This window comes from Mustela nigripes, chromosome 8 (assembly GCF_022355385.1).
Source record: "Mustela nigripes isolate SB6536 chromosome 8, MUSNIG.SB6536, whole genome shotgun sequence".
Classification (NCBI taxonomy): domain Eukaryota; kingdom Metazoa; phylum Chordata; class Mammalia; order Carnivora; family Mustelidae; genus Mustela; species Mustela nigripes.
Window position 1 is genome coordinate 23,470,315 of NC_081564.1, and position 11,001 is coordinate 23,481,315.

The 11,001-nt window shown below is 49.8% G+C and overlaps 1 protein-coding gene across 2 annotated transcripts in view; it reads left to right on the plus strand.

Annotated features, from left to right (window-relative positions):
- The window catches only part of LIMK2 (LIM domain kinase 2), a 61,630-nt gene extending 51,791 nt beyond the window's left edge, over positions 1–9,839 (plus strand). For both annotated transcript variants that reach the window (XM_059408859.1, XM_059408860.1), the window contains 7 exons: positions 28–159; positions 317–373; positions 2,566–2,631; positions 3,554–3,728; positions 4,460–4,515; positions 5,531–5,688; positions 8,006–9,839. In XM_059408859.1, the coding sequence (XP_059264842.1) occupies positions 28–159; positions 317–373; positions 2,566–2,631; positions 3,554–3,728; positions 4,460–4,515; positions 5,531–5,688; positions 8,006–8,150 (789 nt within the window). In that variant the 3' untranslated portion in view covers positions 8,151–9,839. The remainder of the gene's footprint in view (positions 1–27; positions 160–316; positions 374–2,565; positions 2,632–3,553; positions 3,729–4,459; positions 4,516–5,530; positions 5,689–8,005) is intronic.
- The last annotated feature ends 1,162 nt before the right edge of the window (positions 9,840–11,001 follow it).

Genomic DNA, 11,001 nt, shown 5'->3' on the forward strand with positions numbered 1-11,001 from the left:
ACCCTCCTTGGCCTCTACCACCCCCAGGTGAAGGTGATGCGAAGCCTAGACCACCCCAATGTGCTCAAGTTCATTGGTGTGCTATACAAGGACAAGAAGCTGAACTTGCTGACAGAGTACATTGAGGGGGGCACGCTGAAGGACTTTCTGCGCAGTGTGGTAAGCAAACCACCCTCACGGCTTTGCTTACAAAGGGTCATGCTGGGCAGGACTGGGCATAGGCAGGGTTCAGTGGCAGACCACGTTTACCTGTGGGGCCTGGATTCCAAATGGGACAGGGCCCCACAGCCTCTGATGGCATTCCTCCATCCCATAGGACCCGTTTCCCTGGCAGCAGAAGGTCCAATTTGCCAAAGGCATCGCCTCTGGAATGGTGAGTTCTGCCAACAACTGCCAAGGGTGGGAGTGAGGGGCAAGGCAGGCTGGGGAGTCAGAATAGCTGCAGGGATTACAGGCAGGGGCCGGAAGGCAGAGCCCCCAGCCTGGGCAGCTTGTGTGGGCTGGGTCAGTCAGCAGCTGTTTAATGAGCTGCTCTCAGTGCCTGTGAAATTGTCCCCAGTTGCCTTCTCTTCACTCACAGCCTGCTCTCAACGAGTTCTAAATCTTCAAGGCAAACAGGGCATGGGTAAGGCAAATTAGTAGTGGCCAGCTGCTGTGGGAACTTGGTGCAGGTAGAGAACCTCATGGCCTATGAAATCAGAGAAGGGGATATATGTTCTAGTTAAGCCTGAAAGATGGATCAGAATTAGATAAAAGTTCCTCTTGGCAGAGAGGCCCCAAGGTGAGGTGATAACAGCAGCACAGACCTGGGAGGAGGGAGGAGGAAATAGTATTTCACCTGGGAAAGGAGACCAGTTATGGTAGTAATACCAGTGACTGTTGCTCAGTGCTTCCTATATGCCACACACTGAGCTGAGGGAATAACATGTATGTATGTGTTCCTCATGACAACCCCAGTTTCCAGATGAGAAGCTGATGCTAGAAAGGGACGGACAGAGCAAGGAGATTAGGCTCGTCAGTCTGACCCCCACGCCTGAGATTTTAATCACTGCTCTTTATGTGGGGTCCATGAAGACTGTTAGTCTGGAGATACATGAAGATCCCTGTGTTTCAGACTACAGAGTCTGGATTTTATTTAGGAAGCCAAAAAGACAGGTGTAAAAGATACTTAAGAAAGTTTTGTGAGCAGAGCTGCGATTTTTTTATTTTATTTTATTTTAATATGAGTCCGGTGTAGTCAGTAGGTAGTCAAGTTAGGAGAACCGAAGGCAGGGAGACCAGGGCTGGGGCTAGTGAAACATTCCTGGTTTCTGAGTTAAGGTATGGCTGTGGGGATGGGAGACTGGGAGGCAGGGTGCAGAGAGACTAGTTGGCAGCAAGGGAGCAGAGGTAGGGGGAGGAGAAGTTGGGGTGGCTTGAAGTACCTAGAAGAATGGGGGTCATTTACCAGATGTTTGCTGGGGCAGTTTGCTGGAGACTAAACCAAACAGCCTGCTCTCCTGTGTTCCCCCAGGAAAGAGATGTTGGGGAAACAGGCTTGGGAAGAGCTAGTGTTGGCTGAGGCAGATGTGTGGTTAGTAGAAAGATCTTGAGCTGTACCTTTTCTCCCTTTCTCAATGACTTCTCTTGGGTTAGTAGGGGTCAGCATGTGTAGAGAAGGTGGCTTTGAGGAGGCTGGAAGGAAAGTGTGGGCACATTAAGAGTCTCAGGAGTAGGTATCATGGGAGAAGTGCAGACAGCCTTTGGAGAAAGGACAGGCAGGCAGGTCACAAGAGCTACAACATTCAGGAAGTGCTCCCTGGGTATGTGATCAGAGCCAGGAACCTCTGGGATGGAAGCAGTATTGTAAGGGACTGGAAGGGGTGGTGTAGGTGGCTCCTTCCACATTCTATGGGGACGGGAAGAGAAAGAAAAGGAAGTGGCTGCAGAGTAACAAGAGCCAGGAGTGGAGGCCTGGATGTTGTGGGGGCCGGGAGTGGAATAGCAGAGATTTGCATGAAAACATTGGGGTAGGAAGAGGAAGAAGTTAAAGTGTAGACAGGGAAGAGCAAGGAGCGTGCTGAGACTCAGGGAAGGAGAATGTTAGGAATACAGAACCAGCTAACCAAGGGGAAGTCACTGCTTCCCCTATGACAGGCTGGAAGGATCCAGGGCAGCTGAAGCCAGAGATTGGGGTGAGGATGGCAGTGAGGGGGCCTAGGAGCAGTGCATCTGAGGGCACTCACTTCAGGTGGTTAGAGGGGCTGGGAGCATGCAGGAGCCAGGGCCCATAGAGTTGGGGACTTTAGGAGGGAGCTGTGAGGGTCTAGAGCAGCCACTGGGTTGGGGTCAGTGAACAAAGGATGGTCAGAAGGTGGTAGCAGGAAGAGAGAGGAAGCCCAGGCAGCCTTTGGCTTTCTCTTGGTGTTGGAACAAGGGAGTGACTACAGGAGGCCTTCGCCCTAGGGTCCAGGTTGGGTTCTGAAGCTGAGTAGGGATGGCCTGGGAGAAGAGCAGCCCCCAGTTGCGGTGTCTGCAACTGCTTCAATTACTGGCCATTGGCCTCAGCTGGTACTTCTGTTCCAGGCCTATTTGCACTCCATGTGTATCATCCACCGGGATCTGAACTCCCACAACTGCCTTATCAAGCTGGTATGTCCCACCACCCTGAGTCTCCCTGGGGCCAGCCCTCTTGCCGTGTCACAGAGGAGACTTACTGTCCCCTTGTGCTTTGATCTAAATTGTCACCTAGGGCTCCTGTCTTGCCCTTCCTGCTGCACCTGATGCTCTCCTCTGTCTTCTGGGGCTCTCAAATAGATGCCAACACAGTTATACCTCCTCCCAGTAGCAGGCTTTGAAATCCTTTGGTCAGAAGGAGTTCCAGAAGTTCCTTAATTGTATATAATGCCCTGTTGTTTTTCCTGGTTCCACCCCATGGTAGTTCTGTAATGCAGCTCCCTACACACCCTGTTCTATAGCTGTGGCACCTCGAAGCCTCACTCTGAAGCCACAGAAGCTGGTAAATATACAGGGGCCAGTTTGAGGCCAGCATTTTTCCCCACCACCCATCAGCTCTGGTTGTTAGCAAGTCTTTTCTCCTGTTAGCTTGCAGTCTAGTTCCCTGGGTGTCCAGTAACTGGCCCTGGCTAGATGTCCGTCTGGGTCCATACTAAATAATCTTGACCCTTTTCTGCATGACTGCCTTGGAGCTATTTGAAGAACTTATCTCCCCCCAAGTTCCCCCACTGACTTCTCCACCTTACCTTTTTCTGTCTTATCCCGGTTCTAGCCAGGCCTTAAATCTGTTGGGGAACAACAGATTTCTGCCCCTGAGTTCCACTTTCCAGATCCCAGAGCCTTACCCCTCCAGGCTCCAGGATATCTGCTGTGAACACCCCAAGGTCTGGGGAATCTGTTACACAGATGCAGATTGTTAGAAAACAAATAACTAAGCCTTGTCAGCGAGAGAGATCTTTAGCTGTGACTCCCCTTTACTACATACCTTTTCTCCCTTTCTCAATGACTTCTCTTGGGAATGTCCTCACCAAGCCCTTACCTGGCCTTGTCCTACCAGGACAAGACCGTGGTGGTGGCAGACTTTGGGCTGTCACGGCTCATAGTTGAGGAGAGGAAAAAGCCCCCAGTGGAGAAGGCCACCACCAAGAAACGCACCTTGCGTAAGAATGACCGCAAGAAGCGCTATACAGTGGTGGGAAACCCCTACTGGATGGCCCCTGAGATGCTGAATGGTGAGTCCTGACACTGGACAATGGAGGGGAGTTTGGGGTCCACATCTTGGATCAGAGTCCTGGGTGTTCAGGGGAGGCCTGTGAAGTATAAGGCCAGGAACCCACAGCTGATAGCTAGATGATTTAATCCCTTGCCAGACTGGATCTCATTATCTCCTTTCTCCCTGATCTCCTGGACCTAGGGTGAGATCCGACTGACTTTTGTGCCCTAGGGGTAGCTGAGAACTCAGGGTGTTGATTGCCAGAGAATTTGCCTTTTCGAAAGAAAAGCTCCCTGCTGAGAGCTGAAGTATGGTGCCCCCTTGTGGACAATGTTCAAACCAACCAGAGATTTCTGGGGCTGGAATTCTTGAACTGAACCGGGGTGTGAGGCCTCAGAAATGGCCTGATTCAACAGTTTTATAGAGTCGGAGGCCGAGAGAAGTTCAGTGGCTTGCACAGGAACATACAACTAGCTAATGACAGAGTGCAGGTCAACCCCGATCCAGTTCTCTTTCACTGTCCCATGCAGTTTCATTTTGGGCAGTGTGTTTTATAAGACTCTGAGGCAGCCCACGCAGGGCTGAGGAAAGACAATATTCAGAGGGCACTTTGTCCTGAACAGCCTTTATGGCATCCCAGCGGAGCCTGTTCTAGCCCTGGCTCTTGGCTGTGGCCTGGTTTTGCCCCAGACTCAGTACAGAATGGGTAAGAGACTAAACCTAACAGCCTGCTCTCCTGTGTTCCCCCAGGAAAGAGCTATGATGAGACGGTGGATGTCTTCTCTTTTGGGATCGTTCTCTGCGAGGTGAGTTCAGCCAGCACAGAGGCCAGGCCTGTGGCAGCAGGCCTAGTAGTTCTGCCCTGCCTTAGTACTGGGACTACTGCGCCTCATGATGAGCATTTCCACCATAAAATCCGCACAAGTGGTGTAGGGTTGTACAGTTTATCACACATCTCTTGACACACTGGAATCCTTGGTCCCATGAGAAGGATTGGGCAGGGTTTTTTCAGGTGAGGAGACAGGCTCAGAAAGGGGCAGGGACTTGCTCTTAGTCCCACAGCCAGTAAGGGGCAGATGAGAGGGTCCTTACAGTTGTCCGACTAGCTCTTGGTCCAGATGTAACCTTTCCCTTTGGTCTCCCTTCCCTGGGTCCTAGTAGTGCCTTGGTCCTCAGCCCCACAAGTGGAAGTAGCCACTGCAACAAGTGCCAGCCTGTCTAGCACAGTACTGAGCACTAGGGGTGGACACAGTGAGTCTTGGAAAGATCGCTGCCATTAGGAGCTTAGCTCAGTGTGTCTGGAAACAGCCAAGCACGTATGTTCAGAGTCTTCTGTAATTCCTACAAATGGTGAGAGGAGACAAGGGACAGTTGGAATAATGAAGGAGGGTTTTTTAAAAAATTATTCTCTTTAATAGAAGTCAGTTGAACATTTATTGTGTGCAAAGCACAAGGCTGCCACTGAAAGGTTGCAGACGTGAATCTGACCCAGGACCTTACTTCCCAGAGCCTGAACTCTGACAGGGGACATAGACATGAGGGGACAAAGCAGGACAGAGTGGGATGTGTGTAACTGCCTCTCCAATTTGAAACCTCTTGCTTCTACTACGATGAAGCCTCTTCTAAACCCTCCTCAGTAACCAGATTCTGAGTTGAGAGAAGAGTCTGAATTAGTGACAATTGGGCATGGGGGACAGTTCTCTAATCTTGGTTTTTATCTCCCTCTTCTACCCATCCTTCCTGTCCATACACTAGTATCCCACTCCCCTGTGACCGCACCCACCACAGTCCATTCCTGACCAGCCATCTTCTCATCTGCAGATCATCGGGCAGGTGTATGCAGATCCTGACTGCCTGCCCCGAACACTGGACTTTGGCCTCAACGTAAAGCTCTTCTGGGAGAAGTTTGTCCCCACAGACTGCCCCCCAGCCTTCTTCCCCCTGGCTGCCATCTGCTGCAAACTGGAGCCCGAGAGCAGGTTGGTATCCTGCCCCTTTCTGCCAGCTCACATAGACCTGGGATGGTTGCCCCAGCCTTGGCCATCCCCAAGCCCTTGCCAGGTGCAGAGGTGGCAAAAGCCTTGAGCTCAAGGATGCGGCCGTCAACCGCTGAAGCCGCCCTAACACCTCTGACATGCCCAGTGGGGTGGTGAGGGGGACAAGGGCATAGCCATGAGTGACCTAGATATAACACAGACACAGCCATGAAAACAAATTGGAACAGAAGAAAATTCACAGAATAAGTGTTTTTCATCTGTGTCCAAATACATACAGTTATACTCTCAAATAAAGAAAAGTTTTATATTTTGCCCTGCATTTTCCACTACCCAGTCTTCCTGTTTATCATTTTTTTTTTTGACTACGTGAACTTCAGTTCAAGAGACTGTCCGAACATATTATAATATACATAATGTAGATACTCGGGGTTTTTTTCAGTTTTTCCTTATAATAGGTAGTACTGCAGTGAATGTCTTTATGCATTCAGCTAATCATTTCCTTTAAAGAAAACATTTTTTTTTTTAAAGATTTTTATTTATTTATTTATTTGATTGAGAGAGATCACAAGTAGGTGGAGAGGCAGGCAGAGCGAGAGGGGGAAGCAGGTTCCCTGCTAAGCAGAGATCCCGATGCGGGATCTCAGGACCCTGAGATCATGACCTGAGCCAAAGGCAGAGGCCTAAACCACTGAGCCACCCAGGCGCCCCTAAAGAAAAATTTTTAAATGACCTTTATTCATCTCAGGTAATGGTTTTCATTATTGTCAGCACTACCCCAGTTCTTTCCAAGTTTCTGCATTACACAACTAAAATCTATGCCTTTTTTTCCCTGCTCTCAAAAACCCTTTCTTTTAAACAATTTCAAGGGGCACCTGGCTGGCTCAGTGAGTGAACCATCTAATTCTTGATCTTAGGGTTATGAGTTCGAGCCCACTTTGGGCATAGAGATTATTTAAATAAGTAAATCTTCAAAAAAAATTCCTATATCGGGACGCCTGGGTGGCTCAGTTGGTTAAGCAGCTGCCTTCGGCTCAGGTCATGATCCCAGCGTCCTGGGATCAAGTCCCGCATCGGGCTCTTTGCTCAGCAGGGAGCCTGCTTCTCCCTCTGCCTCTGCCTGCCATTCTGTCTGCCTGTGCTCTCTCTCTTCCCCTCTCTCTCTCTGATAAATAAATAAAAAAAAAATTAAAAAAAAATTCCTATATGACTAAAATACATAGCACAGAAAGTACACATTTTCTGTGATTATATAACTGTCATGCCCCTCAGCTCTCCTCACTCTCCTGTTCCATCCCCTCAAGATAACCAGTTGGTACATAGCCTTAATTTTAAAATAGTTTCCAAAGGCCCATGTTAGAGTTGGAATTTGCTGGTGAGAGGTTCTGCATTTTGTTCCCCTCATGGGCCAAAGGACTGCAGTCCTTCAATAATAATACCAGAGTAAGAGCATGAGGAGAAAATGTGAAGCTACATAGTATTTGTTTGCTAACATTCCTTCCTAATCATTTTAATCGTCCATGTTTAATTCACTCAGATAACACTGAGTGCCTACCCTAGCTCGACATGGTCCTGTCCTCCTGGAACTCACATTCTCACGAGGAGAGATTATAAGCAATAGGTAGAATATCCTTCACTGAATATTAGGAAGTGACAAATGGTATGGAAAAAAGAGCAGAACTGAAGAAAGAGGGATGTGTAGAGTATGAATTGTAATTTTATATATGGTGGTGAGAGTGGGCCTTGCTGAGAAGGTGACAAGATGGTTAAACAAAAACATGGAGGAGGTGGAGGAGTAAGCCTGAGCTGGCTTAGGGTTCCAGGCCAGCTAAGCTGTTTCCACAGCACTGGGAGCCTGCTGTTTGTTTTCCCTTGGGAAGAGCTGCTGAGTATGAAACGTCCCTTCCTAAACCGATCCATTGATGTGGAAACAGTCTGAGGACTAGAAAGAATCTTTAAAAAGGCACTTAGTCCAATTCCATCTTTGATGATTGCATTTCCTCCAAGATATGAGATGAGCTTTTTTTGCCCTGGACTTTCTTTTTTTAAGCTACCCCTTGTAGCAAGGCCAGCCTTGTCGCAGTGCTATCGCTCATCTTCACAGCAGCCCTACACAGTAGCTGTCAAGTTATGTAACTTCCCCGCTTCCTGCAGAGGCACAAGGTTAAGGGGTTTGCCCAAGGTCACACAACTAGGAAGTGGTTGAGCTGCAGGCCTTACACAGTATCCTGTGGCCCTGCCCTTGTCTCACCTGCCTCCAACTCACCCCTCCTCTTTTTTTTTTTTTTTTTTTTTTTAATAGACCAGCATTCTCAAAACTGGAGGACTCCTTTGAGGCTCTCTGCCTGTACCTGGGAGAGCTGGGCATCCCGCTGCCTGCAGAGCTGGAAGAGCTGGACCACACTGTGAGCATGCAGTACGGCCTGACCCGGGACTCACCCACCTAGCCCTGGCCCAGCCCCCTGCAGGGGGGCGTTCTGCATCCACCATTGCCCCCTCTGCACCCCATCCCTGCTGTGGGCAGGGTCACCCAGGCTTCCTGTGGATTGGCGGCTTGTTTAGAAACAGAACAAGCCCTCCCTACTACCTCCCCAGGAGGCAAGCGGGTGCAGCACCAGGAAAACACATCAAGGTTTGGGGGCCTGGTTACTGTCTGTAGATCAACACTCGTCTGAAAGCTGTGAAGAAGAAAAAGAAAAAAAAAAGCAAAAAAAAAAAAAAAAAAGCATGGCCCATGGGCCAGGAGGAATCTGTTACTTGTGACCACTTGGGACCTCCCTGGCATTGGGATTCCAGGAGGCTCTTCCTTACACTAATCAGCATGACCTGGACCTGCTGGGCAGGATTCCAGGGTGAACCTGCCTGTGGGCTCTGAAGTCTCTAGTCCAGCTGAGTACAGGAGGACTTCAAGTGGGAGTGTGGACAAGAGAAAGGCTGGTGGCCAGGCGGCTGTCCAAGGATGTGAAATGACAGTGGTGCTACCCCTCCCCTTCCACTCTGTGTCCCATCCACCCACCCTCTGGGATAGGGTTTGAGGCGTCAGGTTTTGAAGAGTCCCTTCATTTGTGGTGGAACTGGCCAGAAGTCAGGGGAAGGGCTAGAGTGCTCATCTCCCAGGCCTAGGGGCCACATCAGTGTGAGGGGGAGCTTCCTCCTCACGCTGTCAAACTATACTGCTAGAGGCTAGCTGAGAGCTCCTGGGCCTCTCTACCTGCAACAAGCACTCACTCACAAATGCAGCAAGAGACAGGGGCCTGGAGAGAAAGGGGCCCTGCCCTTTAGAAAGCCCATACTCTGGCTGCTGTCATTCATTCCCTGGTGGGCACCTCAGTGCCCAGAACCATTAGCTTAGTCCTGGGTGGGTTCTGGAGGATTGTGTGGCTTGCCACAGGCCCAGCATATGAGCCAAGAGAATGGCTGTCTCAGCAATCTCAGCCCTTCCCTTGTGGCAGCCATTGCTCCCCCTTCACCATGCCTGGTCCAGGCAGCAACTTAGGCAGGAAGAGGTGGTGGCAGAGTGGAGCTGGGATGCTGGGGAAGGTTGCTCCCTGAGCTGGGCTTTCTGGCTTCTACCTCCCTTGTTGGTTGTCCCAGCTCACTAGCTCCTTGTAGCTCCTGGCTGCAGCTTCCTGGCACAGCTATGGGCACTCAAAAGCGCTGGAGGCATGCTCTACATTGGCTCCCAGAACTTCAGGGACCCTTAAAAATTTGCCGCCTCCTGTGTGTCTGTGAGCTTGCACCATATTTAACAAGTTGGGAATGGGTTTGGGATATTATCGCAATGTGTGGTGGTTGTGTTTTTTGGGGAGATAGGGGGAGATCAGGGGAGGGGGGAGTGATCCAGGAGAGTGGTTGATGGTAATACTGTTTTTGTTGCTTTATCTGTTGGGTGATATGTGAAAATACTGTACATAGACCTGATAAGTTGTGGGATTAGATGTCCTCTTTGGACAGAGTTTACCTGCTTTATAGACCATACTTATGTGTGGAGTGTGCAAGCTTGCTGTAGGGTTGAGTCCTGGCTCTGAGCAACCCTAAGTCAGCTGGTTGTATCTCAGCTGTCCCCAGCAAGCATGGGAATGGTGGGCCCATGGTGGGCCATTGAGCAGACCAAATAAATTAAGCAGTTAACATAAGTGATGTTACTGAGAATGAAAAATTGACTTGGGGCCTGACTCAGCAGGAGAATACACGTGGGGGTGGGGTGGTCTGCCGGCCACTTTCAAGGCCCCTGCTTGACTCCCCACAACGCGGGGACTTCTCATGCCTCACCCCACTTCCAACTCCCATTTATATAGACACCAATCTGCTCCAAGGAACAAGGCAACCCAGTCCTTCGTTTGGGGACAGCTCTTCCACCCTCTGATGCACGTATACTCCTATAAACCTGGATATCCTCTCTGCAGGGCTGGGTGCCACCTTCGTAAAGGGAAGAAATGAATGCAAGTCACCTCCACCCCTTTTGTTTCCCTTCAGTTGATTAAGAGAAGACCTGCCTTGCTTCTGCATATGGGAGATATGGAGCACTGGACAGGATAATATCTGGCCAGTAGGATCCTGGCACAGTATAAATCCATATAACCCGAAGGTGATTTCTCACAAAGCTTGGGGAGTTCAATTTAAGGACAGAACCTGGTTTCTGGCTAAACTGATAATCTAGGGTATCCCTTGTTTATAGAAGTATAAGCAATGTCTAGGCATGGACAGAGATCACCCTGGGTGTTCCAAGACGTAGAGAACATGTTGCTGAAATCTCATGCTGAAAGTCCAACAACTTCTATTGGTAGCTTCTTCTGGAGCCCTAGGAGTTAACCCCACAGGGGCCTTCCTCTAAGCTAAAGCTGCTCCCTGCAGCCCAAGGACCATCCCCCTCTTTGGCTGCTGCAGCACCACCATCCAATACTTCTGTCTCCAGCCCCTGCTAAGGGCTGCCTGGATGTTCATTTTAATTAACTCCACCTTGGGAAGAATGCTGAGGTGGGAGATTTGCAGTGACCAAAATCACCTGTGGGGAAGCCAGCATACCCATCTTTTCCTACAGCTTCAAACTGAATGATTCCTACTGATGACAGAACGCAGGGGCAGCAGTTACCCACCACTCAGTTGCCGCCTCCCTGTTACAGGGCCAGGGTTAATGATAGACATACAGCACTTGCCACACAGGTGTGGACAAGGTAACCAAAACCCAGCCACCTTATAAGAGGAGTGTCCTGGCACCCCATGAAAACTTGGCGATACAGAGTTCTGGGGGTTTTTTTGTTTGTTTTTTAATTTATACAAGTCAAATGCAGAGCAATT